Raw genomic sequence first — 26,623 nt, 5'->3', positions numbered from 1 at the left:
GGAGGGAGTATATGTTGATCATTTTAGACCTTATTAACCGGCTTGAACTTTAGTTTGTTTTATTTTTGTGAAAGGCTTGAAGTTTTGTTGACGAGCCATAGCTGCATATTTTGTTGCTTTGCGCTTTAGTTTCAAGCTACATTTTGTAGAACATGAGTCATGCATGGGACGAAGGTGTCCAAAGTCCAAACTCGGCTAGTGCAGCTGCCTGCACGTTCTGACGTTCACAAGGCACCAAAGCGCAGGCGGCAAACTTTGCTCGTTTATTATCTCGCCGGTCCAAGATGGGCGGCAAGTTCTAGACGCTGGACGAAGACCCACCGAATTCCATTTCCGGCTCCCAACCTCCTCTGCCCGATTCCTGTAAGTTTCCTGCCAAAATCATCCCAATTCTCTCAATGCCAAGCAACACCATGTGGTGGGGGTCGCTGCGGCTGCTGCTGCTGCTCGCGGCGGCGGTGGCGGCGGCTGCTGAGCCGGCGTCGACGCTCACCGGCCCGTCGCGGCCGGTGACGGTGGCGCTGCGGAAAGACAGGGGCCACGCGGTGGACCTGCCGGACACGGACCCCCGGGTGCAGCGCCGGGCCACGGGCTGGGCTCCCGAGCAGATCACCGTCGCGCTCTCCGCCGCTCCCACCTCTGCCTGGGTCTCCTGGATCACCGGTAGTAAGCTGCTCACCGGACTCTGATTCTTGGATTGGATGGCATTGATTCTTGGTTCCGCAGGCGAATTCCAGATGGGCGGCACCGTCAAGCCGCTGAACCCCGGCACGGTCGCCAGCGTCGTGCGCTACGGGCTCGCCGCCGATTCTTTGGTTCACGAGGCCACCGGCGACGCGCTCGTGTACAGCCAGCTCTACCCCTTCGAGGGCCTCCAGAACTACACCTCCGGCATCATCCACCACGTCCGCCTCCAAGGTGACCGCCGTCGTTCGTTGATCCCCTGTTCCACAATCATTTTTTTGCATTTTTTTTTGGGAGTGCAATGAAATATAAAAATCTGCATGCAGGGCTTGAGCCTGCGACGAAGTACTACTACCAGTGCGGCGACCCGGGCATCCCGGGGGCGATGAGCGCCGTCCACGCGTTCCGGACGATGCCGGCGGTGGGGCCGCGGAGCTACCCGGGGAGGATCGCCGTGGTGGGAGACCTCGGGCTCACGTACAACACCACCTCGACCGTGGACCACATGGTCAGCAACCGGCCCGACCTGGTCCTCCTCGTCGGCGACGTGTGCTACGCCAACATGTACCTCACCAACGGCACCGGAGCGGACTGCTACTCGTGCGCGTTCGGCAAGTCGACGCCCATCCACGAGACGTACCAGCCGCGCTGGGACTACTGGGGAAGGTACATGGAGGCGGTGACGTCGGGCACGCCGATGATGGTGGTGGAAGGGAACCATGAGATAGAGGAGCAGATCGGCAACAAGACGTTCGCGGCCTACCGCTCCCGGTTCGCGTTCCCGTCGACGGAGAGCGGCTCCTTCTCCCCCTTCTACTACTCGTTCGACGCCGGCGGGATCCATTTCATCATGCTCGCCGCCTACGCCGATTACAGCAGGTCAGGGGAGCAGTACAGATGGCTGGTGAAGGACCTGGCGAAGGTGGACAGGGCGGTGACCCCCTGGCTGGTCGCCGGCTGGCACGCGCCATGGTACACCACCTACAAGGCTCACTACAGGGAGGTGGAGTGCATGAGAGTGGCCATGGAGGAGCTGCTCTACTCCCACGGCCTCGACATCGCCTTCACCGGCCATGTATCGATCACAACCTCTGGACATTAGCAAAGCAGCCGAGAGTGAAGAGTGATCAGTTGCTTGCTGTGATGCAGGTGCACGCGTACGAGCGCTCCAACCGGGTGTTCAACTACACGCTGGACCCGTGCGGCGCGGTGCACATCTCGGTGGGCGACGGCGGGAACCGGGAGAAGATGGCCACCACCCACGCCGACGAGCCGGGGCACTGCCCGGACCCGCGGCCCAAGCCCAACGCCTTCATCGGCTGCTTCTGCGCCTTCAACTTCACGTCCGGCCCGGCCGCCGGCAGGTTCTGCTGGGACCGGCAGCCGGACTACAGCGCCTACCGGGAGAGCAGCTTCGGCCACGGCATCCTCGAGGTACGTACGTACGAGGAAAACAAGATCCAAGAGAATTCTGACCAGCTAGATATATGTTCGTTTGACCGATGTGAGACGACGCAATGTGTTCTCATGCAGGTGAAGAACGAGACGCACGCTCTGTGGAGATGGCACAGGAACCAGGACCACTACGGAAGCGCCGGAGATGAGATTTACATTGTCCGGGAGCCGCACAGGTGCTTGCACAAGCACAACTCGACCAGGCCGGCACACGGTCGACAAAACACCACACGGGAATCGGGAGGTTAACTGCTGTACTGCTGGAGTAGATCGCGCGGTGTAATGGCAACTTTATAGATGATTCGCCCAAGCGTGGAAATAAAAAGAAATACAGTAGCAACTAAAACATGGATTCATGTTTTTTTTTTGAACACAGTACAGACGTAAGCGCTCATATAATCGCGCATACACTCACCCCTATGAACGCACACATGCACACCCTACCCCTATGAGCACCTCCGAGAGACTGAGCCGGCATATCATCTTGAGATTTTACGAAGTCACCGTAGGCTCCTCGTAGTCGACGGGAACGTCTCCTCCCACTGAGAGCGTATCACCGGAATTCCTGAAATAAATTCAGGATAAATGCGAGCACCAGGATTTGAACTCTGGTGGGTTAGGGATACCACTGTCCACCTAACCATCTTAACCATAGGTTGGTTCACACATGGATTCATGTAGGGCAGTGCTAGGCGCCGGCCAGCCGGCCCAAATTTCGAACGGTCGCATGCTAGCCCCCCGACACCAGTAGCACCGGCCGTTGGATCTAGCCAAAAAAAAACCCGGTTCGCGAAGCTCCCCACCCCACCCTCCAATCTCGCGCAGCTAACCCTGTGTCGCCACGCTCACCCTCCACATGTGCCCGCCCGCGCTCGTCCTTGGTTTCGTGCTCACTGGCAACATGTCTTTCTCCTGTCACCGGTTGGCTGTAGTTCATAGCAATGGTTGTAGGAAAACACCAGCGCTTGCAGCTTTGCGCGTGTATGGTTGTAGCTTGTGCAAGATATGGTGGTAGCATTCTCCGACGAAAAAGGCATCGATGGTTGCAGCTCCCATGAGCATAGTTGTAGCAGCACCGATTCCAGTCGCCCCGTCACCGCCGTGAATAGTGGTAACAATAGATGTCACCGGTATTAGCTTCTCGGAAGACGGTTGCAGCTTTTTTCTCTGGTCACCGGTGCGCGCAGCACCACGGGTTGCAGCTCCGTGCACCATCATTATAGCTTTTTCAGAATACTGTTGTAGCTTTTTTCTCTGATCGCCGGTCGCAGCTCGTCGTCGCGCCCCAACCCAGCATCGAGCATTTGCTGGTTGCAACAAAACTCTCGCCGATTGCAGCAAAAAAAATCGTCGGTTCCAGCAACTTGGAGATTGATCGCCACCATAAATGTAGCAATTTTCATCGTTGGTTTTAGCAAATCCAGTGCCGGTTCTAGCAAAAACAACGTGCCGCCGTCGTCGCTTCTGGCTAGTTGTAGAAAAAAGATGGACGGTTCCAGCATTCGGTGTGGTTGGTTGTGGCAAAAAAGTTTGTCGGTTGTAGCTCCCACCCTGGCCGGCTCCAGCACCGGTGGTGCGCAGCTTATAGCACCCCCGTGCCTTGGCACCCGCACCAGCAATGGCCGATCCGATGCTGGTGGTATGGCGTGATAACCCACAAATATAGGGGATCGCAACAGTTTTCGATAAGTAAGAGTGTCGAACCCAACGAGGAGCTAAAGGTAGAACAAATATTCCCTCAAGTTCTCTCGACCACCGATACAACTCTACGCACGCTTGACGTTCGCTTTACCTAGAACAAGTATGAAACTAGAAGTACTTTGTAGGTGTTGTTGGATAGGTTTGCAAGATAATAAAGAGTACGTAAATAAAAAGTAGGGGCTGTTTAGATAAAGAAACAATAAAGTAAATATAGCGAGTGTGGAAAAGTGGTGGTAGGAGTTGCGAAATTGTCCCTAAGCAATTGACTACTTTACTAGACCGATAGCAAGTATTATGTGGGAGAGGCCACTGCTAGCATGTCATCCCTGTCTTGGAATTCTATGCACTTATGATTGGAACTATTAGCAAGCATCCACAACTAGTAATGTTCATTAAGGTAAAACCCAACCATAGCATTAAGATATATTGGTCCCCCTTCAATCCCGTATGCATCAATTTCTATGCTAGGTTGAAGCTTCTGTCACTCTTGCCCTCCAATACATAGTCTTATCAACATACAACTAACCCTAGGGTGTGATCCACACGCGCAATCATATGATGGGCACCAAAGGACAGCAACATAACCACAAGAAAATTAAATCAATCATAGCAATTCATCAACCACCGACAGGACAACGAAAATCTACTCAGACATCATAGGATGGCAACACATCATTGCATAATAATATGAAGCAGAAAGCACCATGTTCAAGTAGAGGGTACAACGGGTTGCGGGAGAGTGGACCGCTGTAGATAGAGGGAGGAAGGTGATGGAGATGTTGATGAAGATGGCGGAGGTGTTGGTGTAGATCGCGGTGATGATGATGGCCCCCGGCGGCGTTCCGGCGCCACCGGAAGCGAGGGGGAGAGAGCCCCCCTCCTTCTTCTTCTTCCTTGACCTTCTCCCTAGATGGGAGAAGGGTTTACCCTCTGGTCCTTGGCCTCCATGGCATGGGAGGGGCGAGAGCCCCTCCGAGATTGGATCTGTCTCTCTGTCTCTCTCTGTTTCTGCGTTCCCAGATTCTTCCCTTTCACCGTTTCTTATATTCCCGGAGATCCATAACTTCGATTGGGCTGAAATTTTGACACGATCTCTACCCGGATATTAGCTTTCTTGCGGCGAAAGAAGGGTACCAACCGCCTTATGGGTGGCCCACGAGGGTCAGGGGCGCACCCTCCTGCCTCGTGGCCACCTCGGGCACCGTCTTGCGTGGATATTTCTTCCCAAAAATCATATATATTCCAAAAAAATCTCCGTCAGTTTTTATCCCGTTTGGACTCCGTTTGATATGGATATTCTGCGAAACAAAAAACATGCAACAAACAGGAACTGACACTGGGCACTGGATCAATATGTTAGTCCCTAAAATAGTATAAAAAGTTGCCAAAAGTATATGAAAGTTGTAGAATATTGGCATGCAACAATCAAAAATTATAGATACGACGGAGACGTATCAGGGTGGCACGCGGTTGCTAGGACAGCTTGCGGCCAAGTCGCGACACCGGTCTGGCCATGAACAAGCGGCGAGGAGGTGTCCCCGTGGAGAAGAGGGAACAGAGGAGAAAAGGGGATTGCGTCCGCTGCGGAGGAGTGGAGGAGACTATATGCATGAAAGATAAGGCTGATGTCAGTGCGCGGACCCACCCGCCTATGTGGACGGAGTGGCGGTGGACTGGAACAAGAAGATGAAAGACGGTGGCACGACACGACATGATCATGCTGGGGAATGCGTGCTGTCTTTGGGAGTTTTAGGTTGGGAGACAGAAGTTAACAAGGGTTTTGGGCCCCTTGTGCTGGGTTGTGCAATGAACACTAGGCCCAAAGAAAACCTTTAAAAGTAACACTAAAGAAAAATTCCGGGCCCTGGGGGCCTAGGGTGTGGCTCCCCCTCTGCTTTCACTTCACACCAATACTAGACCTAGTGGCTTGAAGGATCAAGAAAGTAGCATAGGGGGCAAATCATACATTATGAGAGGATTTACAACACGCAGGGCGGGGGCATAAGGATTCTAGGTGATAACCCACAAGTATAGGGGATCGCAACAGTTTTCGAGGATAGAGTATTCAACCCAAATTTATTGATTCGACACAAGGGGAGCCAAAGAATATTCTCAAGTATTAGCAGCTGAGTTGTCAATTCAACCACACCTGGAAACTTAATATCTGCAGCAAAGTATTTTGTAGCAAAGTAATATGATAGTAGTGGTAACGATAGCAAAAGGTAACAGTAGCAAAAGTAGTGTTTTTGGTATTTTGTAATGATGATAGCAATAGCAACGGAAAAGTAAATAAGCGAAGAACAATATATGGAAAGCTCGTAGGCAATGGATCAGTGATGGAGAATTATGCCGGATGCGGTTCATCATGTAATAGTCATAACCTAGGGTGACACAGAACTAGCTCCAATTCATCAATGTAATGTAGGTATGTATTCCGAATATAGTCATACGTGCTTATGAAAAAGAACTTGCATGACATCTTTTGTCCTACCCTCCCGTGGAAGCGGGGTCCTAATGGAAACTAAGAGATATTAAGGCCTCCTTTTAATAGAGTACCGGAACAAAGCATTAGCACATAGTGAATACATGAACTCCTCAAACTATGGTCATCACCGTTAAGTATCCCGATTATTGTCAGTTCGGGGTTAACGGATCTTAACACATAATAGGTGACTATAGACTTGCAAGATAGGATCAAGAACTCTCATATATTGATGAAAACATAATAGGTTCAGATCTGAAATCATGACACTCGGGCCCTAGTTACCAGCATTAAGCATAGCAAAGTCATAGCAACATCAATCTCAGAACATAGTGGATACTAGGGATCAAACCCTAACAAAACTAACTCGATTACATGATAGATCTCATCCAACCCATCACCATCCATTAAGCCTAGATGGAATTACTCACGCACGACGGTGAGCATCATGAAATTGGTGATGGAGGAGGGTTGATGATGACGATGCCGACGGATTCCCCTCTCCGGAGCCCCGAATGGACTCCGGATCAGCCCTCCCGAGAGGTTTTAGGGCTTGGCGGTGGATTCGTATCGTAAAACGCGATGAATCCTTCTCTTTGATTTTTCCTCCCCGAAAGCAAATATATAGAGTTGCACTTGAGGTCGGAGGAGCTCCAGGGGGCCCACGAGGTAGGGGGCGCGCCCTAGGGGGGCAGGCGCGCCCCCACCCTCATGGACAGGTGGTGGCCCCCCTGGTCTTCATCTTTTGCAAGGATTTTTTATATTTTCCGAATAGATGTTCCGTGAAGTTTCAGGTCATTCCGAGAACTTTTGTTTCTGCACATAAATAACACCATGGTAATTCTGCTGAAAACAGCGTCAGTCCGGGTTAGTTCCATTCAAATCATGCAAGTTAGAGTCCAAAACAAGGGCAAAAGTGTTTGGAAAAGTAGATACGACGGAGACGTATCAACTCCCCCAAGATTAAACCTTTTCTTGTCCTCAAGCAATTGAGTTGACAAACTGAAAGTGATAAAGAAAAACTTTTACAAACTCTGTTTGCTCTTGTTGTTGTAAATATGTAAAGCCAGCATTCAAGTTTTCAGCAAAGATTATCAACTAACCATATTCACAATAACGCATAGATCTCATGTTTACTCATATCAATGGCATAATCAACTAGCGAGCAATAATAATAAATCTCGGATGACAACACTTTCTCAAAATAATCATAATATGATATAACAAGATGGTATCTCGCTAGCCCTTTCTGAGGCCGCAAAAGATAAATGCAGAGCACCTTTAAAGATCAAGGACTGACTAGACATTGTAATTCATGGTAAAAGAGATCTGGTCAAGTCATACTCAATGTAAACTAACAATAATGAATGTGAATGACATCGGTGCTCTCCAACTGGTGCGTTTTAATAAGAGGATGATGACTCAGCATAAAAGTAAATAGATAGGCCCTTCGCAGAGGGAAGCAGGGATTTGTAGAGGTGCCAGAGCTCGGTTTTGAAATACAAATGAATAATATTTTGAGCGGTATACTTTCATTGTCAACATAACAACCAAGAGATGGCGATATCTTCCATGCTACACACATTATAGGCGGTTCCCAAACAGAATGGTAAAATTTATACTCCCCCTCCACCAACAAGTATCAATCCATGGCTTTCTCGAAACAACGAGTGCCTCCAACTAACAACAGTCCCAGGGGGAGTTTTGTTTGTAATTATTTTGATTTGATTTGCATAAAGCATGGGACTGGGCATCCCGGTGGCTAGCCATTTTTCTCATGAGTGAGGAGCGGAGTCCACTCCTCTTGAGAATAACCCGCCTAACATGGAAGATACGGACAACTAAATCTGGGAATGGGTTTTGATTAACCGGGGCCAATGGTTTGGTTTTTTGCTCTGGGCTTAATTGGTTTGGGTTGTGATGGGCCCAGACTGTTATCAGTTTGGTTTGGTTTGGGTTTGCATAAAAACAAGTTGGGTATGGCTGGGTGTGGGTCTAAATGGTTTGGTCGCTAACAGTTGCAAATACTGATTTAGAACCGGTTCTAGAACTGGGTGTACGCACGCGATGCGACGTGACCTGTCACCCACGTACGTACACAACGCGACGTGTCTGGACATATACGTATTGGGTTGCTACTATGGATCAATTAAGCTACTAGCTAGCTTGCTTGTTTCTTGGTTAGCTTTGCACATACAACAGATTGATTTGGTTTCAACCGAAAACTAAGAACTAGGTTAAACCCATAGTTTGAAGAGTGGTTTGGTCTTGGTTGAGTTGGACAAAGCGTATGGTTTGGTTTGGTTTTGGTTCTGCACGATAATTGACGGTGTGGTTTAGTTCTGGTTCAAACTCCGCGTTGACTAGTTATAGTTTAGGTTTGGTTGAGTTGTATAACCATTGCCAGGTTTACGGACAACCCTAGTTGATACATGAGCTATTCGAGCATACAAAACAGGATATTTATTTGAAGGTTTAGAGTTTGGCACATACAAATTTACTTGGAACGGCAGGTAGATACCGTATATAGGTAGGTATGGTGGACTCATATGGAATAACTTTGGGGTTTATGGAGTTGGATGCACAAGCAGTATTCCCGCTTAGTACAGGTGAAGGCTAGCAAAAGACTGGGAAACGACCAGCTAGAGAGCGACAGCAGTCATGAACATGCATTAAAATTAATCAACAACGAATGAAGGCTATGTTGATTTTGTTTCAACTACATGCATGAACATGCACCAAGTCAAGTCACTTAAATCATTCAGAGGAGGATACCACCCTATTATACCACATCACAACCATTTTAATAGCATGTTGGCACGCAAGGTAAACCATTATAAGCTCCCAGCTAATCAAGCATGGCACAAGAAACTATGATATCTAGTTGTCATTACAAACATGTTTATTCATTATAGGCTGAATCAGGAACGATGAGCTAATCATATTTACAAAAACAAAAGAGGTCGAGTTCATACCAGCTTTTCTCATCTCAGTCAGCCCATCATATATCGTCATAATTGCCTTTCACTTGCATGACCGAATGATGTGAATAATAATAATAGTGTGCGTGCATTGGACTAAGCTGGAATCTACAAGCATTCAATAAACAGGAGAAGACAAGGCAATATGGGCTCTTTTGTTAGATCAACAATAATGCATATAAGAGCTACTTCAACAATTTAATCATGGTCTTCTCCTATCGACCCCTAAAGAAAAGAAAAGAAATAAAACTATTTACACGGGAAAGCTCCCACCAAGCAAAAGAAGAACATGAAATCTTTTTGGGTTTTCTTATTAATTACTACTACAAGCATGGAAACTAAAACTAGCTAAAAGCTACAACTACTTTTTTTGTTTTTCTTAAGGTTTATTAAACACACAAGAAGAAAGCATAAAAAGGAAATAAACTAGCATGGATGATACAATGAAAAAGTATGAGCACCGACATCTAGCAATGAGTGTGTGAACATAAATGTAATGTCGGTGAGAAATACGTACTCCCCCAAGCTTAGGCTTTTGGCCTAAGTTGGTCTATGGCCACGGCTGGCCTGGCGGATATCCATAGTAAAAGTTGGGGTCGTATTGAGATGTAGCGGCTATCGCCTCCTGAGCTGCAGCGTGGCAACGAGCAGCCTCAGCCCTCCTCTCGTACTCATCTGCCTCCTCTCTGGTAATAACATATCTTCCTTTTGCCTGATAATCAAAGAAGGCAGGAGCAGGGAGAGTAATATGGACAACACGCCGTCTGTCAAAGATTAGTCGATACTGGAGAGGTTATTCACTCCTCTCAATAAATTGGTGGTGAACCATAGCATTAAAATCTAGGTAAGCATATCATCCTCGCGTATGGTTACACCAAGAAAATCAGCTAAGCGGGTTGCATAAATTCCACCAAAGAAATCTCCATTAAATCTATTAAGATGCAACCTACGTGCAACAATGGCTCCCAAATTATAGGATTTGTCTCCTAACACATCACTCCTAAGAATACTGAGGTCAGGAACACACATATGACATGCTTCATCTTTACCATTTATGCATCTACCTATGAAGAGAGAAAAATAATGTATAGCAGGAAAATGAATGCTCCCTATGGTAGCTTGTGTTATATCTCTGGATTCCTCCACAGTTATACTAGCAAGAAAATCTCTAAATTCAGATTTGTGAGGTTCCCTGATACTACCCCATTGTGGAAGTTTGCAAGCAGTGGTAAAATCCTCTAAGTCCATAGTATAAGAATTTTCATAAAGATCAAACAGGACAGTTGGAGAATTACGTGAAGATGAAAATTCAAACCTCCTCACAAAGGAACTAGTGAGATAGTGATACTAGCTGCACTTCTCTTCCTTGAAGCTCACAAGATCCGCATTACACAAATATGCGTTAAATTCTTCATTAATTCCCGCTCGATCCATAAAGTTCTCAGAAGGCCATTCACAAGGACGCACTGGAGTGTCTCTTGGTGGTTCTTCATCAGCATCACGCATTGCAAGCCTGAGTCCTTGCTTCCTTGAAGAACCACCTTGGAACATTTTCCTAAGCATATTTCTTCCTCTGAAAAATTTCTGAAATTTTTAGTAACTTCAAAATAAAAGTGAACCAAACTCAATAATATTGATAGCAACTACTCATACAAGTGCCTAGAGCCTATATCATGCAACAAAACTACTTGGAACCATATAAATTTGACATGCAAGATCAAGAACATGGTCACCTAGGCAGCACAAATTTTTAATGAATAAAGCACTAGAACAAAAACTAATTGGACCAATGGAGAAGTCACATACCAAGCAACAATCTCCCCAAACAGTTTTGTGAGAGGTGCTTTGAGCAAGGAGATCGAAATGGCAGCAAAATGAGCTTGGACTCGGGTTTGAGCTGGATATTCATGTTTGTGGTAGGAAGAAGGAGCGTGTGGGTGAAAGGATAAGTGGAGGAGGGCCACCGTGGGCCCACGAGGGAGGGGGCGCGCCCAGGGGGGTAGGGCGCGCCCCTGACCCTCGTGGCCAGGCGCCAGCTCCTCCTGCTGTGTTCCCAGTGCCAAATATTCTCAAATATTCCAGAAAAAAATCATATTTAAATTTCAGGGCATTTGGAGAACTTTTTATTTTCGGGGTATTTTTATATTGCACGGATAATTCAGATAACAGACATAAAATACTTATTTTTATTTTATTTAATATAAATAACAGAAAGTATGAGGAGGGTAGAGAAGGTTGTGCCTTCTAGTTTCATCCATCTCATGCTCATCAAAAGAAATCCACTAACAAGGTTGATCAAGTCTTGTTAACAAACTCATTCCGAATAACATGGAACCGGAGAAATTTTGAATAGCACTATGTTAGCTCAACGGGGATATGCACATCCCCAATAATAAGAATATCATATTTCTTCTTGACAGTAGGAAGAGGAAATTCAAAACCTCCAAATATATTCGATGGAATTTTTCCAATAGAGTTGATACTATGAACTTGAGGTTGTTTCCTCGGAAAGTGTACCGTATGCTCATTACCATTAACATGAAACTGACATTGCCTTTAGTGCAATCAATAACAGCCCCTGCAGTATTCAAAAATGGTCTTCCAAGAATAATAGACATACTATCATCCTCAGGAATATCAAGAATAATAAAGTCTGTTAAAATAGTAATGTTTGCAACTACAACAGGCACATCCTCACAAATACCAACAGGTATAGCAGTTGATTTATCAGCCATTTACAAAGATATTTCAGTAGGTGTCAACTTATTCAAATCAAGTCTATGATATAAAGAGAGAGGCATAACACTAACACCGGCTCCAAGATCACATAAAGCAGTTTTAACATAGTTTCTTTTAATGGAGCATGGTATAGTGGGTACTCTTGGATCTCCAAGTTTCTTTGGTATTCCACCCTCAAAAGTATAATTAGCAAGCATGATGGAAATTTCAACTTCCGGCATCTTTCTTTTATTTGTAACAATATCTTTCATATACTTAGCATAAGGATTCATTTTAAGCATATCAGTTAATCGCATACGCAAAAAGATAGGTCTAATCATTTTAGCAAAGCGCTCAAAATCCTCATCATCCTTTTTCTTGGATGGTTTGGGACGAAAAGGCATGGGTTTCTGAACCCAAGGCTCTCTTTCCTTACCGTGTTTCCTAGCAACAAAGTCTTTCTTATCATAACATTGATTCTTTGATTGTGGGTTATTAAGATCAACATCAGGTTCAATTTCTATATCATTATCATTACTAGGTTGAGCATCATCATGAACATTATCGTTAACATTATCACTAGTTTCAGGTTGATTACCAGATTGTGTTTCAGCATCAGAGATAGAAATATCATTTGGATTCTCAGGTGTTTCTGTGATAGGTTTACTAGAAGCATGCAAAGTACTATCATTTTTCTTTTTCTTCCTATTATAAGGACTAGGTGCATCTACATTATTTCTCTGAGAATCTTGCTCAATTCTCTTAGGGTGGCCTTCGGGATACAAAGGTTCCTGAGTCATTCTACCAGTTCTAGTAGCCACTCTAACATCATTATCATTATTCTTACTATTCAATTCATTGAGAAAATCATTTTGAGCTTTAAGTACTTGTTCTACTTGAGTGGTAACCATAGAAGCATGTTTACTAATAAGTTTAAGTTCACCTTTAACATTAGCCATATAATCACCCAAGTGTTCAAGCATATTTGAATTGTATTTCAATTGTCTACCAAAATAAGCATGAACGTCTTCTTGCTTAGCCATAAATTTATCAAACTCATCTAAGCATGGGCTAGCAAATTTAGTAAATGGGATTTCAGCTTTATCATATCTATAGAGAGAATTTACCTTTACTACCTGTGTCGGGTTATCAAGACCTTGACTTTCTTCAATAGGTAATGGATTAAGATCATATGTTTCTTCAACAGGCGGTAAATTAAGACCATGTATTTCTTCAATAGGAGGTAAATTCTTAACATCTTCAGCTTTAATACCTTTTTCTTTCATAGATTTCTTTGCCTCTTGCATATCTTCAGGACTGAGAAATAGAATACCTCTCTTCTTCGGAGTTGGTTTAGGAATAGGCTCAGGAACTGGCTCAGGAGGTGTCCAATTATTTTCATTTGTCAGCATATTATTCAATAGAATTTCAGCTTCATCCAGCGTTCTTTCCCTGAAAACAGAACCAGCACAACTATCCTGGTAATCTCTGGAGGCATCGGTTAGTCCATTATAAAAGATATCAAGTATTTCATTTTTCTTAAGAGGATGATCAGGCAAAGCATTAAGTAACTTGAGAAGCCTCCCCCAAGCTTGTGGGAGACTCTCTTCTTCAATTTGCACAAAATTATATATATCCCTTAAAGCAACTTGTTTCTTATGAGCAGGGAAATATTTAGCAGAGAAGTAATAAATCATATCCTGGGGACTACGCACACAACTAGGATCAAGAGAATTAAACCATATCTTAGCATCACCCTTTAATGAGAACGGAAATATTTTAAGGATATAAAAGTAACGAGTTCTCTCATCATTAGTGAACAGGGTAGCTATATCATTTAATTTAGTAAGATATGCCATAACAGTTTCAGATTCATAGCCATGAAAAGGATCAGATTCAACCAAAGTAATTATATCAGGATCAACAAAGAATTCATAATCCTTATCGGTAACACAGATAGGTGAAGTAGCAAAAGCAGGGTCAGGTTTCATTCTAGCATTAAGAGATTGCTGCTTCCATTTAGCTAATAACCTCTTGAGTTCGTATCTATCTTTGCAAGCTAAAATAGCTAAACAAGCTTCTTTATCAAAAACATAACCCTTAGGAATAACGGGCAAATCTTCATCATCACTTTCATCAGTATTATCAGATTCAATATTTTCCTTCTCTCTAACCCTAGCAAGTTGTTCATCAAGAAATTCACCAAGTGGCACAGTAGTATCAAGCATAGAAGTAGTTTCATCATAAGTATCATGCATAGCAGAAGTGGCATCATCAATAACATGCGACATATCAGAACGAATAGCATAAGCAGGTTTAGGTGTCGCAAGCTTACTCAAAACAGAAGGTGAATCAAGGGCAGAGCTAGATGACAGTTCCTTACCTCCCCTCATAGTTGAGGGATAAATCTTGGTTTTTGGATCTCTCAAGTTCTTCATAATGATAAGCAGATATAAATCCCAAGTGACTCAAAGAATAGAGCTATGCTCCCCGGCAACGGCGCCAGAAAATGGTCTTGATAACCCACAAGTATAGGGGATCACAACAATTTTCGAGGGTAGAGTATTCAACCCAAATTTATTTATTCGACACAAGGGGAGCCAAAGAATATTCTCAAGTATTAGCAGCTGAGTTGTCAATTCAACCACACCTGGAAACTTAATATTTGCAGCAAAGTATTTAGTAGCAAAGTAATATGATAGTAGTGGTAATGATAGCAAAAGGTAACAATAGCAAAAGTAGTGTTTTTGGTATTTTGTAATGATGATAGCAATAGCAACGGAGAAGTAAATAAGCGAAGAACAATATATGGAAAGCTCGTAGGCAATGGATCAGTGATGGAGAATTATGCCGGATGCGGTTCATCATGTAACAGTCATAACCTAGGGTGACACAGAACTAGCTCCAATTCATCAATGTAATGTAGGCATGTATTCCGAATATAGTCATACGTGCTTATGGAAAAGAACTTGCATGACATCTTTTGTCCTACCCTCCCATGGAAGCGGGGTCCTAATGGAAACTAAGAGATATTAAGGCCTCCTTTTAATAGAGTACCGGAACAAAGCATTAGCACATAGTGAATACATGAACTCCTCAAACTATGGTCATCACCGGTAAGTATCCCGATTATTGTCACTTCGGGGTTAACGGATCTTAACACATAATAGGTGACTATAGACTTGCAAGATAGGATCAAGAACTCTCATATATTGATGAAAACATAATAGGTTCAGATCTAAAATCATGGCACTCAGGCCCTAGTGACCAGCATTAAGCATAGCAAAGTCATAGCAACATCAATCTCAGAACATAGTGGATACTAGGGATCAAACCCTAACAAAACTAACTCGATTACATGATAGATCTCATCCAACCCATCACCGTCCAGCAAGCCTACGATGGAATTACTCACGCACGATGGTGAGCATCATGAAATTGGTGATGGAGGATGGTTGATGATGACGATGCCGACGGATTCCCCTCTCCGGAGCCCCAAATGGACTCCGGATCAGCCCCCCCGAGAGGTTTTAGGGCTTGGCGGCGGCTTCGTATCGTAAAACGCGATGAATCCTTCTCTCTGATTTTTTTCTCCCCGAAAGAAAATATATAGAGTTGGACTTGAGGTCGGAGGAGCTCCAGGGGGCCCACGAGGTAGGGGGGCGCGCCCTAGGGGGGCAGGCGCGCCCCCACCCTCATGGACAGGTGGTGGGCCCCCTGGTCTTCATCTTTTGCAAGGATTTTTTATATTTTCCGAATAGATGTTCCGTGAAGTTTCAGGTCATTCTGAGAACTTTTGTTTCTGCACATAAATAACACCATAGCAATTATGCTGAAAACAACATTAGTCTGGGTTAGTTCCATTCAAATCATGCAAGTTAGAGTCCAAAACAAGGGCAAAAGTGTTTGGAAAAGTAGATACGATGGAGACGTATCACTAGGCTGCATGCTTGTGTCAAGATTCGAAAACCTATAGTAATGTGTTTAGGGCTTGCATGCATCCTTTGGTGCAGCTTTCGGCAAATACTTCACTGCCCATTCACTCCACCAGTCATGTTTTTTCTTTTGACTTCTAAATATGAATTTAATATATCCTTTGAACTCGAAGTGTATATTCTGTTTGCATACTTATCTTGTGACGAGAGTTTTGAAGCAAGACCACCCTTGAATATGTTTTGACATGTTTTTAAAAAGTTCACTATATTTCAACTAGTAAAACTTGATAGGAATAAATGATAAATTTACCAAGTTTCAAAATATAAAGATAAAATGCTAAACCTAAGACCTAATCCCTAAATCATAAAAGCACATCAAACTTGTTAAAACAGGATAAAAACTTAATATTATGACTATCAAGTTTAAATATTTGGAACTCAGTAAACTTTTAAAATGATGTGTGAGTATTGCCAACGAGCTAAGGGCGAGTGAGGGAGTCCTGGATTAGGGGGTCCTCAGACTGCCGGACTATATACTTTGGCCAGACTGTTGGACTATGAAGATACAAGATTGAAGACTTCGTCCCGTGTCCGGGTGGGACTCTCCTTTGCGTGGAAGGCAAGCTTGGCAATTCGGATATGTAGATCTCCTCCCTTGTAATCGGCTCTGTGTAACCCTAGCCCCCTCCGGTGTCTATATAAAACGGAGGGTTTAGTCCGTAGGATGACAACAATCATAATCATAGGCTAGCTTCTAGGGTTTAGCCTCTATGATCTCATGGTAGATCAACTCTTGTAATACTCATATCATCAAGATCAATCAAGCAGGAAGTAGGGTATTACCTCCATCGAGAGGGCCCGAACCTGGGTAAACATTGTGTCCCCCGCCTCCTGTTACCATTCTCCTTAGACGCACAGTTCGGGACCCCCTACCTGAGATCCGCCGGTTTTGACACCGACATTGGTGCTTTCATTGAGAGTTCCACTATGCCGCCGCGATAAGGCTTGATGGCTCGTATTGTTGTCAAGGACAACATTACCTCGGGGGGAGCCCTGGCTGTAGGCCAAACTCTCTGACTAGGCGGCTTCGTCATGACCGCCCGTTCGGCCGTCGCGCCGACGATGACTTCTCGGGTCATCAAAAACAGCCTCCACGTCGGCTCTAGATTCGCCGAGTAGATGGATCCAATAGAGCTGTCTTCCTGGAACGAGCTCTTGGATCACATCGCCTCCCTGGGAGTCGCAACGGACTATGATCGGATCGGGCTTAAACCCGACCAAAGGGAGATTAACTCTCCGCCGGTCACCCATCAGATAGCGGTGGTGGAGGAGCAATGTAGCAATTCTTCCTCTATTTTGAGGACAAACTATGTCCGGATTCCCGAGCTCTCCGAGCCGGATACCCGTCCACGGGAGGACATGGCCCAAGCTTCGAACCTAGAATCAGACAGCGGGCCAGAACTATTTGGCAACATCCTGGAGTCCGAACTGCCAAGCTCGGAAACTCCTCCGCCTCTGGGTCTCAGATCGGGCCAGGGTTCGGACCTAAATCTGCCCACCCACCCAGACTCAAGTGATCTTTCCCACATTAGACAAGAGCCCCAAGAGACAGTACATCACTATTGGGCTAGATTCCTCCTTGCAATGAGCAAGGTCAAGGACAGTCACGAGGAAGACGCAATTTCATTCTTTTGCAAAAATTGCACGGACAAGGGAATCCTCAACGCCACAAGTCGCCGTGACATAGCACACTTTGCTGACTTGACGGACATAGTATGGAAGTACTGTGCGATGGAAAGTGCCTGGAAAACCCAAACAAAATTCTGGGACCCTCCGGCTCTCACTAAACCCCCCGTCAGAACTAAAAGGGTGTACTCTCGTAAGTCACCCGATCCAATTACAAAGAAACAAAAGCCCACTACAGGGCGTAGAACTGTATTGAGGGATGGCTCAATGGGCCATACAAAATTCACAGTACAGCTGAGGGAGTCCTGGATTAGGGGGTGTCCGGACAGCCGGACTATATCCTTTGGCCGGACTGTTGGATTATGAAGATACAAGATTGAAGACTCCATCCCGTGTCCGGAAGGGACTTTCCTTGGCGTGGAAGGCAAGCTTGGCGATACGGATATGCAGATCTCCTACCATTGTAACCAACTTTGTGTAACCCTAACCCTCTCCGGTGTCTATATAAACCGGAGGGTTTTAGTCCGTAGGACAACGTACACATCAACAATCATACCATAGGCTAGCTTCTAGGGTTTAGCCTCTTCGATCTCGTGGTAGATCTACTCTTGTACTACCCATATCATCAATATTACTCAAGCAGGATGTAGGGTTTTACCTCCATCGAGAGGGCCCGAACCTGGGTAAAACTTCGTGTCCCTTGCCTCCTGTTACCATCCGGCCTAGACGCACAGTTCGGGACCCCCTACCCGAGATCCGCCGGTTTTGACACCGACATTGGTGCTTTCATTGAGAGTTCCTCTGTGTCGTCGCCATCAGGAAGGATGCCTCGCCCCGTCTTTAAAGACGGCACCGTTGCTAAGGGAGCTTTGGCTGTCGGCCAAACCCTCTGGCTAGGTGGTTTTCTTATGACCGCCTGTTTGGCTTCTACGCCGACGATGACCTCTCGAGCCATCGAAAACAATCTTCATGTCAGCTCGGAACTCGCCAAGCAGTTAGATCCAATGGAGCTCTCCTTCATAAACGAGCTCTTGGATCGCTTCGCCGCCCTGGGAGTCGCCACGGATTACGACCAGATTGGGCCTAAACCCGATCTGAGAGAGATTAACTCTCCCCAAGTCACCCATCATGTTGCCGTGGTAGAGGGATAGTGCGGCGACCCTTCATCTATCTTAAGGACTCGCTACGTCCGGATTCCTGATCCCTCCAAGCCGGATACCCGCGGAGGGGAGGATATCACTCAAGACCTGAATCTAGAGTCAGGCGACGGGCTGGATTCCTTGGACAACATCCAGGAATCCAAATTTTCGAGTTCAGAAATTCCTCGGCCTCTGAGCCTTAGATGGGGTGAGGCTTCGGATTTAATTCCACCCACCCACCCCAACATAAGTGATCTATCCAAAATTAGGCAAGAACCCGATGAAACAGTACATCATTACTGGGCCAGATTCCTCCTGGTTAAGAACAGGCTAAGGGACTACCGTGAGGAAGACGCAATCTCAATCTTCTGCAATATTTGCACGGACAAGGGAATACTCAACGCCATAAGTCGCCGTGATATTACACGCTTCGCTGACTTGGCGTCCATTGTACGGAAGTACTGTGCGATGGAAAGCGCCTGGAAAACCGAAACAAAATTTTGGGACAATCCGGCCCTGAATACAAACCCAGTCCGAAATAAAAGGGTGCATCATCACCAGTCACCCGGGTCAAGCATTAAAAAGCAAAAACCCTCTACAGAGCATGGAACCGTACTGGAAGGATGGCTTAATGGACCCTGTAAAATTCACAGTACAGAGGACGCCACACCAACTCACAGCCTCAGAGCATGTTGGATACTCCGGCAAGTGGCCAAAATTGGCGAAAATCTCCTAATTCCAGAGGCCACGGAAAGCCACCCCAGAGACACCAATACGGTATTAACAGTCTTCGAGGCATTCGCATCAAATAATATGTGAAAAAGGACACTCCGCAGCCTTGCCGAAGTCTACCAAGTAGCAATAATAAACCCATGGGGTGACACGGCTATTGCCTTTAACGCCAGTGATGAACCTAAATCCTGAACAGCCCGAGCACCAGCCGCATTGGTCCTCAGTCCAATAGTGGACGACTTTCGTCTTACCAAGGTACTCATGGACGGCGGCAGCGGATTGAACCTCATTTATGAGGAGACCCTTCAAAAAATGGAAATAGACTGGAACCGCATTGAGCGAAGCAGCACAACCTTTAGAGGAATAATCCCCAGTCGAGAAGCGCGCTGTACAGGAAAAATCACACTAGATGTGGTGTTCGGCACGCCGGATAATTACAGGTCCGAAGAGGTCACGTTCCAGGTGGCTCCGTTCAGCAGCGGTTATCACGCTCTGCTAGGGCGGGAAGCGTTTACAATCTTCCAACCAATACCCCATTACGGGTACATGAAGCTCAAGATGCCCGGGCCTAACGGGATCATCACTCTCGCTAGTGATCCAGACATAGCACTCCACGCCGAAAACAAGACAGCCGCACTGGCCCTCGAGGCACTATCCGAAGCCCTAGCGGCTGAGGAACTAACTATGCTGCGCTCTATGGTGAATAGGGACGATGTGGTACTCGACAAAAGATCCAAGTCCACCTCCTTTAAACCGGCGGATGAAATAGTCAAATTCCAAGTCCATCCAACGGACCCCAATAAAACAGGTTCCATCGGGGCACAGTTAAACCCTGATGTCGATGCCGCATTGCGAGAGTTCCTATGAGAGAACTGGGACATTTCCGCCTGGCACCCTTCAAACATGCCAGGAATCCCACGCAGGCTGGCCGAGCACAGCTTAAATATCCAAGCAGGATTCAAACCTGTCAAACAGGCTCTTCGGCGTTTTTCCGAACCTAAGAGATAGGCCATGGGAGAGGAGCTAGCGAAGCTATTGCAGGCCAGATTCATCAGAGATATAAAACATCCGGACTGTCTAGCAAACCTGGTGATGGTACCAAAGAAGGACAAATCCTGGTGCCCGTGTGTTGATTTTAAAGACCTTAACAAGGCTTGCCCAAAGGATCCCTTCCCCCTCCCCCGCATCGATCAAATTATCAACGCTACCGCAGGACACGATTCGTTGTGTTTCCTCGACGCATATTCTGGCTACCATCAAATAAAGATGGCAGAACCATACCAAGCCGCAACGGCATTTATCACACCATACGGGCCATTCTACTTCAACACAATGCCCTTCGGGCTCAAAAACGCCGGCGCAACATATCAGCGCATGATTCAGACATGTCTAGCAAGCCAGATCGGCAAAAAAATGGAGGCATATGTAGATTATGTGGTCGTCAAAACAAGACATGTTGAATCTCTAGTAGACGACTTGAGGCTCACATTTGATAACCTCCGAACATGCGACATCAAGTTCAACCCGGAAAAATGCGTTTTCGGTGTTCCAGCCGGAAAGCTCTTGGGCTTCATAGTATCCGGTAGAGGAATTGAAGAAAATCCAGCCAAGATCCGAGCTCTGTCACAACTGGATATACCAAAGGACCTTAAACAAATACAAAAGTTAACCGGATGCGTGGCGGCTCTAAGCCGCTTTATGTCCCGCTTGGGAGAAAAGGCCCTACCCCTTTACCGCCTCCTTCAACGCACCGAACACTTCAAATGGACGGATGCAGCCACGGACGGACTCAATGAAATAAAAGCCATATTGGCAACAAACCCAGTCCTGGCCGCACCAAACATTGGCGAACCAATGCTATTATACATTGCAGCAACACATCAGGTTGTAAGCGCAGTGCTCGTCGTCGAACGAGAAGCGGACGGACACAAATCCCCCCTTCAAAACCGGTCTATTACGTGTCCACTGTCCTCACTCCCTGCAAATCATGGTACCTGCATTATCAAAAGATTGTGTACGCGGTATTCATGGCATCCCGGAAGCTACGACACTACTTTCAAGAGTGTTAAATAACAGTAGCCTCGGAAGTACCACTTAAAGATATTATAAACAACCGTGATGCAACGGGCAAGATTGCAAAATGGGCCATTGAGCTCCTCCCGTTCTACATAACTTATAAGCCACGACGATCCATCAAGTCGCAAGTCTTGGCCGACTTCGTCACAGAATGGACGGAGGCCGAACTCCCTAAAGAATATGACACATATTCAAATTGGATCATGCATTTCGACGGCACCAAGATGTTGGCCGGACTGGGGGCTGGCGTCGTTTTGATGTCCCCCACAGGAGACACGGTTCAATACATACTACAGATTATGTATACGGACTCCAATAATGCAGCCGAATATGAGGCCCTTTTACATGGTCTCCGGATGGCAGTATCCATGGGCATCCAACGCCTAGAGGTGCGCGGGGACTCGAACCTCGCAATATCCCAAATCAATGGAGACTTCGATGCCAAGGATCCAAAAATGGCAGCTTACCGCAATGCTGTCCTAAAAATGTCAGCTCGGTTCGAGGGGCTTGAATTTCACCATATAGCCCGGGAAAATAATCAGGCGGCAGATGTCCTAGCACGCATCGGCGCAAAACGCGATGTAGTCCCCCCCAACATCTTCTTGGAAAGGTTGTTCAAGCCATCCGTAGTATGGGAAGGGGAGCCGAACAATAACAGCCCGGACCCAACCGCACTGCCTGACACCGAACATTCTGACACAATCGGAGGCTCTGCCAATGAAATAACACCTTCAGCCCATGTAATAATGGCCGTCATCGCCCCGTGGACATAACCATTCCTCTCCTATCTTACTAGGAAGGAACTCCCCGAGGACCAAAATGAGGCACGCTGCATAGTGCGGCGATCCAAAGCCTACAGAGTCCACGAGGGAGAGCTTTATAAGAAAAGCACTACCGGAGTCCTTCAAAGGTGCATCTCCTAAGAGGAGGGGCGGAACCTCCTGGCTGAAATTCATGCCAGACTCAGCGGTCATCACGCTGCAGCCCGGTCCCTTGTAAGCAAGGCCTTCCGTACAGGCTTTTATTGGCCGACGGCCCGGGCAGACGCTCAGGACTTAGTCCAACGATGCACTGGTTGCCAGTTCTTTGCAAACCAAAGCCATATGCCACCCACCGCCCTCCAAACTATCCCCATTACTTGGCCCTTCGCGGTCTAGGGGCTTGACATGGTTGGACCCCTTAAAGGCAGAACCCACAAGCAAAAATACTTACTGGTCATGGTGGATAAGTTCACCAAATGGATAGAAGCCAAGCCTATTAAGACGGCCGAATCCGGACTGGTGATAGACTTTATATCCGGGGTTGTACACCGTTACGGCGTCCCCCCAGCATCATCACTAATAACGGCACGAACTTCATGGCCGACAAGATAAAACTCTGGTGCAAAAACATGGGCATCAAGCTCGATTATGCTTCCGTCTATCACCCACAAACTAACGCCAGGTCGAACGTGCAAATGGTCTTATCATGAGCGGCATCAAACCCAGATTAGTGCGGTCCCTCAAGGAATCTAACACGCACTGGGTAGAGGAGCTCGACTCCGTACTCTGGGTGTTACGGACCATGCCGAATCGCACCACCGGATACACACCATTCTTTATGGTGTACGGCGCAGAGGCAGTTTTGCCTTGCGACATAATTTATGACTCACCTCGAGTGCGCATGTACGAAGAAAGAGAAGCCAAGCTCGATCGGCAGGACAGCTTGGACGCATTGGAGGAGGAGAGTGACGTGGAAAAAGCCTGTTCAGCATTCTATCAACAGCAGGCTCGAAGATACCAAAGCAGAGAAGTACGGGCCAAAAATTACAACGTTGGCGAATTAGTTCTACGACTACCGGACAAGAAAAAGGAAAAACTCAAGCCCAAGTGGGAAGGTCCCTTCATAATTGACCAAGTCCTGACTGGTGGAGCGTACCGCCTGCGAGATGCATCGGATAACCGACTCGAGCCAAACCCATGGAACGCAGCCGTCTCCAAAGATTCTATGCCTAGCGCCGGACTCTGTGTTCGTCTCCTTCCTCTGTCCATTTTTTATATATTTTCTGTCTTACATTTCTCTTCTCTCTCTCTCTCTCTCTCTCTCTCTCTCTCTCTCTCTCTCTCTCTTAGCCTCTAAAGGCTCATAAAGTGACGCGCTATCCGTGCTCATTAAACCTGGGGGCTTCTTTAAACAGAAGCTTATTCATACGGGCTTCATGCCCAACACATGTGTCACACTTCCGCATGTACCTTTTATTCACCATTATATGCATCGATATGACTTAAGTTTTGGCCAAGCTGGGTTGCTTGGCTCCTGTGCTTACCCCTACGTTCCCGATTGTTCGTCTAGGTGGTAAAGGGAGCACCTCTGCGATTGTTACTGCCGGGTCAACCGGACATGTACCTCAGACTGGGTGAAGCCGAAAGCTAGCATTCTTAAGGGAATATTCGGCCGGTGAACTAAAGATGATCTTTTTTTATCTATACGCCCCCAAATGTTTTTCCTGTGTTTCTTTTCGCAGCATGGACATGCACCTTAGGGCATGCCTCCTAGGGAAAGGAGCCCCTAACGGAACTATTCTCGCTGGAAGATGTTTCTTACTAACCATGTAATATAACATAACTAGTCGGGCACTTGTCTGTTCAAGCCCTAATGACCCCTACGCCTGGTCTCCATGCATTCCCCAGTTCCTACATAACCGCATGGGAATTCGGACACACTCCGGACCGTCAGGTCCCGAGGCTGAAGCGAAAAGGTCGGCCATGACAAATGATCTATAATCCGGCTAGAAGGCATTATAAATGTCAATTAAATTACATAGTCATTTGGACTGATTGTATTCCTCTTCAATACCATCTAACAGGCTGTCCAATTTACAGTCCTGCTGGGAATACTTTGCGGCCAACTCTACTTGGCCGTATACTAAGCTTACAGGGATCTCCTTCCCCTCGGGCCCTATAGGACCAACCTCGGCCATGTGGTTGGGGTCAGCCTTTGCGTACCGCGTCTTCACCATGGCCCAGGCCTCCCTAGCGCCTTGACGGCAGGCTGATATCTTCCACAATCGGAAGCACCGCCGTGCTCCCTTTAGCTTCTCTGCAAGCTCTCCAAGACCTTCGGGCATGGAGACGGATGGCCACAGGGCCTGGGCAACGCCGTGCATCGCCTGCCGAACTCGATCGAGCAGTTGCGAGAGCTCGGGAAGAAGGTCACCCGTAGAACCGGGCATCTCCTCTGCAGGACGACCTGTTAGCACACCTACAGACATTGCTCTGTTAGTCGACTTCCCCGCCGAACTTTCTTTCAAAGGTTCGTTCAAGCACTTACTAAATATGCCGCGCCGAAGCCGCTGATTCTCCTTCACGGAGTCTGACAGTTGGGCACGAACATCTTTTAGCTCGGTGCCCAGCTTGGTGTTGGCATCTTGGAGATCGTTCTTCTCCCGCCTCACCTTTGTCAGCACCTTCTCACCAGCCTTTAGCTGGCGTAGGAGGTGTTTCCTTTCCGGATTCAATCCGGTGCCATCTGCAATTTCATTTGTCAGATTCGCACCAATGCCGTGCTTCGCAAAATACTTATCTTTCAAAGTGTATGTTACCAGAGGGGGTCTCCTTGGGCTCCCCTGCCGCGGCTAGTGCAGCCTCAAGTTGGGCTTTGCACTCTTCCAGCTCCTTGGACAGTATGGAATTTTTTTCTGTAAGAACCTGCATAACAAATGATCCTTAAATCAGTTATTCTAACTGTTTCAAGTCTCGGGGGCTACTGGTATATACATATAATTACCAGAATTTTCTTACCTGCATGCCTTTTACATACTGCTCCGTGGCTCTGGCTAGACCATTTTGAGCGGCACAGAGGTACGCATCTCCCGAGTTCAAGGCATCTAATGCCCCTTGGGAGAAACAAGCGTCACGAAGAATTGTCCGGCGACGCCTGTGGTTCATGGCACTCTCCACCTCAGAGTTGGTGGTAGACAACCCGTCCACATCCTCCGTCGGAGGAGCGTCTGGCGCGTGCCTTGCATTCGCCTCCGCCTCCGGACCAGGCTTAGGAGCCTGGCTGGTGGAGGCGCGATTGGCAACCTCTCCGGATATAGTCCGGCGGGGTCTCTTTGTCCTGAAAAGAGCGCGAGTGTCAATATGCCTCGAAGGTATAACACCTGGGATAAGGGGGTGCGCCATACCTTTGCGCTGATGCCTCGGTCCGGACTGCACTTCTTTTCTGCCCGCGGGGCCCTACGGCCCCTCGTTGGCTCGTCGCCGCAGGTTTGGCCTTCCGCCTTAAAAACCTCCCCTACAAAGTTCGGTTGCAATCAGGAAACTGAACACGAGTGGGCGGACACCTATTCGGGGTACTGGGACTTCAATCTCAGGTACCTGGGGGGGTCAGGATTAGCCCTGGGTAATCGGCCGTAATGGCCACCAAGGCATTGTCCTTGCTCAATTGATGGAACAATCCATCAATCAGCTCCACAGATATGTCCGGATCCTCTTGAGAGGCCGGGTCGAGGGACCGTCCTGGGTCCTCGGGTTGTGGAGGAGGGCTACTTATTTCCTTAACAGCCCGGCGCTGTTCCTGTGTTGAAGTCGTCAGACTGAATATTTAACAATGGGAATACAAAATGGATGGACAAGTAAATACGGCCGCTTACCCATCTTGGGGGATTGTGCATGGAGAATCCACCCTGAGGGTTGATGCGGAGAAATTCCTCCTCTTCTCCCTTATACAAAGTGGACAAGATCTTTAGTAGAGCGGCAGCTGAATCCGGCCCCTTACGGCCGTAGCGGGTGGCGTCGTCCTCCCCGTTGAAGTCCCACATGGGGTGGCTTCTATACTGAAGCGGCTGCACCCCCTGCATAATGCATTCGGCCATAACCCCGATCATGGTTAGTCCGGAATGGGCTAACAATCTTATTCGGCCCATCAGGTAAATGATGTCCCTGTCACCTCCCCTCTGAGGGCTCCGTGGGCGCCAGCTTAGGCGCTTCTTTAAGGGAGCACTGTTGAATTCAGGGAGGCCGACCCGGACAGGATCCGGTAGCGGGACGTCTT

The 26,623-nt window shown here is 47.0% G+C and overlaps 1 protein-coding gene across 1 annotated transcript; it reads left to right on the top strand.

The window, feature by feature from the left end:
- Window positions 1-221: 221 nt before the first annotated feature.
- Window positions 222-2,479, top strand: LOC123107557 (purple acid phosphatase 15). The gene is made up of 5 exons (XM_044529530.1): window positions 222-663; window positions 727-918; window positions 1,011-1,759; window positions 1,834-2,118; window positions 2,218-2,479. The coding sequence occupies exons 1-5, from the start codon at window positions 399-401 to the stop codon at window positions 2,386-2,388; spliced, it is 1,662 nt and encodes a 553-aa protein (XP_044385465.1). The 5' UTR covers window positions 222-398; the 3' UTR covers window positions 2,389-2,479.
- The last annotated feature ends 24,144 nt before the right edge of the window (window positions 2,480-26,623 follow it).

Source organism: Triticum aestivum, chromosome 5A (genome assembly GCF_018294505.1).
Source record: "Triticum aestivum cultivar Chinese Spring chromosome 5A, IWGSC CS RefSeq v2.1, whole genome shotgun sequence".
NCBI lineage: Eukaryota > Viridiplantae > Streptophyta > Magnoliopsida > Poales > Poaceae > Triticum > Triticum aestivum.
Note: the sequence above shows the minus strand (reverse complement) of the source record. Positions and strands in the feature narration are given on the sequence as shown.